Below are 4925 nucleotides of genomic sequence, written 5' to 3' on the forward strand. Positions count from 1 at the left end.
ATAAATTACTCAAAATGAAATTAATTCACTAAATATAGCAAACAGACCAAGAAATAGACCAACTTTTAACATGCAGTACCAAATGTCGTATGTGGGGGGTAGAAAAATTGTGGAGGGCCGAGGAGGAAAAAATAGTTTTGGATTCGCCGAGTGTCTCCATAAACACTCGGCAAACCCATACACTTCGCCGAGTGCCGGAATAAAACACTCGGCAAATCCATACTTCGCCGAGTGCCTCTAACAGACACTCGGCGAAGTCCTAACGGCCGGCACGCCGTCCGGTAGAACGGCGCACGCGTGGGTCACGTGTTGGTTATTGCCGAGTGTCCCCTAGAGGCCGAGTGTTGACACTCGGTAAATATTACATATGCCGAGTGTCTGATGGTTGCGAGTGTTGACACTCGGCAAATTATAAATATGCCGAGTGTAATAGTATGCCGAGTGTCTTGGAGGAAACACTCGACAAAGATGTTGTTTGCCGAGTGCCCGATATAATGCACTCGGCAAACATAAAGCACTCGGCATTGTCACTGTTTCCGTAGTGTGAGTAATCAATACGACGTACAATTCACCGGTTACCAAAAGCTACCTACTTCCATTTAGCCTATATATTTATTTATTACATGAAAGTTTATATTATTAGAGACAGAGACCAACTGGGATTATATTTGTCCTACACAGAACACAGGACTGCAGGAGGCCGGATTGTCCGATCAGTGTCATCAGGCACTAAGCCAATAAAGCCATGAATTATGCGCGTAGCGTTCAGAAGGCGGAAGCAAAGCTGATGGAGTGATGGTGACGGCTGTACTACGTTGCAGATTCCAAGGGGGCGGCAGCTCCCGCTTTGGATATACGATCGGATTCTGGATGGAACGGGGCGGTGAACGCATCAACTGGACAGCTGATCGATCACTGATGAGAATCAAATGCATGCAGCGTGCAGACTAGAATAATTCTCTTCTTCTCGCACAAACTAAACAAAGATTGTAGTATTAGTGGTGGTGGCACAGCAGAGCAGAGCAACGACGAGAGCTACTACATCAAATCAAAATTAAAGTCGTTAACGCAACGATCGGCATCGGTCCCCGTCTCTACGAGAGCAGAGCAACCCAATTAAGTTCCTTCAGGATCATACAGGCTTACAGCCACTGGCAAAGTGGCAATGCACTGCTAGTGTGCGGTGAACAGTCGGAAGGAGTAGTCATGCATCATGGAGCTCGAGTCCGCGTCGTCAGTGAACGCACTTGGGCACAGACCGCGGCGGTGTCTCGACGCCGCCGGTGACATGGTGGCCGCCGCCGAGCGCGGCATGCTTGCCGTAACCGTTGCCGTTGGCCGCGGGAGCCGAGGTCAGGGGCAGCTCGCCGGCGACGGCCGCGGCGCCGGGCTTGCCGTTGCCGAGGTGGTCCTTGCTCTTGCCCCAGATGAGGCAGTAGAGCCCCACCACTATGATCACCGCGCCAATCACGCTGTAACCACAAGGCCGGGAAAGAAAGGAGTTAGTTAATTAATCAGCAAGTGAAGGCACTCGATCGATCTTTTTTTTTGAACAGTCACTCGATCGATCGATCAGTGAAGCTCAGCTACTCGTAGCTGCTTGTAAGTAAACTGGCATTAGAATAGGTTACCTTCCGAGGGTGGTCTCCTCTTTGAGTATGGTGGAGCCCAGGATGGTGGTGATGATCATGACCAGGGGCTGGAACGACGTCACGAACACCGGCCCGCGCGCCTGCGTCACGATCCCCTGCACGTAGAAGGCCACGCCGGAGCACACGATCCCCTGGAATGGAACGCCGCCAGCAGATTAGCAGGTTAGTTTAGCTAGCTAGCTCGTCGTGGAATCGTCGTCGTTATTGTGACGAAAGAAAAGATTACTGGACAGCAGTTAGTTTAGTCAGGTAAGGATGGATTGATTACGGAATAGACGGCGGTGAAGAGGCGGGTGTCGAAACCGATGACCCAGGCGCTCATGTCGTGGCGCTCCGCCACCAGCGCCACCCCGCCGGTCAGCACAGAGCCCAGGAAGCAGATCAGCGTCGCCAGCGTCAGCTCCGCAGGGTAGCTCTGCAGCGTGTTCGACTGCATAGGGATGCTGTTAGTGTTAGCGCCTGATGCCTCGCCATGCTGCCTCTCCTTAGTTACGCAATGCATCATGGAGTCAGTGCGCGCGCGCGCGGTGGCCGTGTCGTGCTCGATTGCTCGTACCTGGAGGATGAAGAAGCCGGACCAGCACAGGCAGCTGCCAATAATCATGACGGTGCCGTTGAGCCAGGAGGCGCTGCTCTGGCTCTCCACCGCGGCGGCGGCGGCGTGGTGGTGGCCCGCGGACCACGGGAACGGCACCACGGGGCCGTGGTAGAGGATCATCAGCACGGCGCCGGCGACGGTGAAGACTGTGCCGACGACCTTGGCCTGGCTGCGGAGGCTCCGGAGCCTCAGCTTCTCCATCCGCATGACGAGCGCCATCAGGAACGTGATGGCCGGGAGGATGTTGACGAGGGCCGAGGCGAAGGTGGCCGAGGTCAGCTTCGCGCCGAGGTAGTACATGTTCTGGTCCAGCACTGGCCTGAAACGCATGAATATAATGCACGTTAGCAGAACAGCAGATTTTCCTCTGCATTGTTCACTGCAGGTTTGCAAGCATGGCGACCGGGGCACATACTCGAGCACGGCAAGCCCCATGATCTTGAGGAAGATGAGAGGCGTCATCTTGGGCCTCACTCCCCTGCAATTAACGAAATAACATCACCATCGTCTATGAATTAGCAACACGAGGACGACATTAGGAGAAACTAAAGAACCTACGACGGTTATACATGCACCATGATTACTAGTAGTGGTACCTCTCGAAGATGAGGGCGAAGGGGGCCATGACGACGGTGGCGACGAGGTTGCGGTAGACGACGAGGACGAAGTGGTTCATGCCGCGCTTGAGGGAGGCGACGGAGAGGATGTACATCCCGGAGAACCCAACCTGCAGCAGCACCATCGCCAGGTACGGCTTCACTTCGTTCATCACCTTCCCCACGCCCATGGCTGCCGCTGATGTCCCCGGCCCGAACCGGCCCGGCACGCCTGATTACTAGCTAGTACTAGCACGACGGCGTGCGTGATGAGGACGGAGGCAGCAGTGGCCTGGTAGCTAGATGAGCTAGCTCACTTGTTGTGCTCCTCTACTCCACGGCGAGGAAGACAGCTCGCTGGGCTGCGGGTTTTATAGGCATGCGCGGGCGCGCGGCACACGTCAGGTCAACGTCGTCCCATGCATGCATGGCCCGCGCGACGTCACGACTGGGGATGAAAACGGACGGATAGGACACGGACGGATATCACTAATATTACATTTGTTTTCATATTTCTGTTCGGATTCGGATAATACGAATAGTGTCAACTTTGCTGGATAGGATACGATTGGATATCGACATCATAAATATGCGATTTGAGTATTCGGATACGGATACGGTATCGGATGTTGAATATCCGGACTCAGATACAGACAGATCTCAACCCCTCTAAACGGATTCGGTCTCGAATATGGTCGGAAAATATCCATACTGTTTTCATCCCTAGTCACGACGCAGTTGCAGGTTGCAGCATACCCCTACACTCTTGACTGTTCCAACAAGGCCATTTTCCGCAGCACATCCATCCATCGGGTGCTCTCCACTAGCTAGCTCAAAAAAAGAAAAGGTAATTACGTGCTCCCCCATCGCAGACGAAAGTTCACGTCTCTATATTTGCGTGTATGTGATGTTAACACGTGAATAGACGAGGTCTTCACGCTAAAATACCCCCATCACACAAGCATGTTTAGGTCATTAGGTGCAACTCGTGGAGACGCGTCACTACCGGAATTCTCAAATTTACCGAGTGTTTTTATGTTTACCGAGTGTATTTTCTCGGGCACTCGGCAAACAAGTTCTTTGCCGAGTGCTGAGCTAAAAATACTTGGCAAAAAAAAATACTCGGCAAAGAGGAGGTTTGTCGAGTGTCAAAAAAAACACTCGGCAAAGAGGGGGTTTGCCGAGTGTTTTCTTTTTTGCACTCGGTAAAGAAGTAAAATCTTTTTTTCTGGGAAAGAAAGAGAAGAAAAAAATAAAAAAAAACTTTGCCGAGTGCCCAGATCTAAGACACTCGGCAAAGAAGTAAAATCTTTTTTCTGGGAAAGAAGGAGAAGAAAAAAAAACTTTGCCGAGTGCCCAGATCTAAGACACTCGGCAAAGAAGTAAAATCTTTTTTCTAGGAAAGAAGAAGAAGAAAAAAAATGAAAAAAAATACTTTGCCGAGTACCCAGATCTAGGACATTCGGCAAAGCAAAAAATGTAGAAAAAAAACCACCCGCACCCCTAAAATCCCGCCCTCCCCTCCCCAGCCCCACTCCTCCCGCACCCGCCCCTCCCTCCCTCCCTCCCTCCCCTTCTTCTTCCCTATCCTCACTGAGCCGCCCCTCTCCCTCCCTCAGCGTCTCCCTCCCGTCTCCCCCTGCCGAGCCGCACCTCTCCCTCCCGAGCCGCCCATCTCCCTCTCGATCCGCACCTCTCCCTCCCATCTCTCCCTCACTACGGCGGCCCCTCTCCCTCCCGTCTCTCCCTCCTTCCGGCAAGGCTGGCGTGGGCGGCCGGCCCCGGTGGCGTGGATGCAGCCAGCTTCGGCTCGGTTGCGGGCGGCCCTGACACGGACGGAGGCAGTCTCGCGGCGCGGACGCGCGTCTCGTGGTGGGCGGCCCCGGTGGCACGTCACTCCCCCACCTGAGCAGCGGCCAGATCTGTCAACTTCGAGCAAGAAGGCGTGGAGTTTGACGGAGGGCGACCGGATCTCAGCGGTGGGCCGCTCTCCCTTCCCCCCACCTCCAGATTCGGCGGCGGGGTCTCGATCCGGCAGCAGGAGGCCGGATCCCGGCGACGGGTGTCTCGATCAGGCAG

The 4925-nt window shown here is 53.9% G+C and overlaps 1 protein-coding gene across 2 annotated transcripts; it reads right to left on the reverse strand.

Moving 5' to 3' along the window:
* Positions 1–959: 959 nt before the first annotated feature.
* Positions 960–3178, reverse strand: LOC136528757 (WAT1-related protein At1g44800-like). Of its 2 annotated transcripts, XM_066521739.1 has the most exons (6): positions 2847–3178; positions 2666–2728; positions 2209–2569; positions 1921–2082; positions 1632–1783; positions 960–1472 (listed from the first exon to the last, which is right to left on the reverse strand). In XM_066521739.1, exons 1-6 carry the CDS (start codon positions 3035–3037, stop codon positions 1235–1237), a joined length of 1167 nt encoding a protein of 388 aa, XP_066377836.1. In that variant the 5' UTR covers positions 3038–3178; the 3' UTR covers positions 960–1234. The 2 variants fall into 2 exon arrangements, with proteins under 2 accessions (XP_066377836.1, XP_066377835.1); XM_066521738.1 differs by having other exon boundaries at positions 2209–2728.
* Positions 3179–4925: the final 1747 nt, after the last annotated feature.

The sequence above is a fragment of the Miscanthus floridulus genome, chromosome 19 (genome assembly GCF_019320115.1).
Source record: "Miscanthus floridulus cultivar M001 chromosome 19, ASM1932011v1, whole genome shotgun sequence".
Lineage (NCBI taxonomy): Eukaryota > Viridiplantae > Streptophyta > Magnoliopsida > Poales > Poaceae > Miscanthus > Miscanthus floridulus.

What these genes read in the sequence shown, in the direction of transcription:
- LOC136528757 (XM_066521738.1), bottom strand. Translation starts at nt 3,037, where the DNA reads ATGGGCGTGGGGAAGGTGATGAACGAAGTGAAGCCGTACCTGGCGATG. An exon ending in TTCGCCCTCATCTTCGAGAG is followed by an intron (nt 2,729 to 2,846) that starts GTACCACTACTA and finishes CGTTAATTGCAG; the next exon opens with GGGAGTGAGGCCCAAGATGA. An exon ending in CCGGCTTCTTCATCCTCCAG is followed by an intron (nt 2,083 to 2,208) that starts GTACGAGCAATC and finishes ATCCCTATGCAG; the next exon opens with TCGAACACGCTGCAGAGCTA.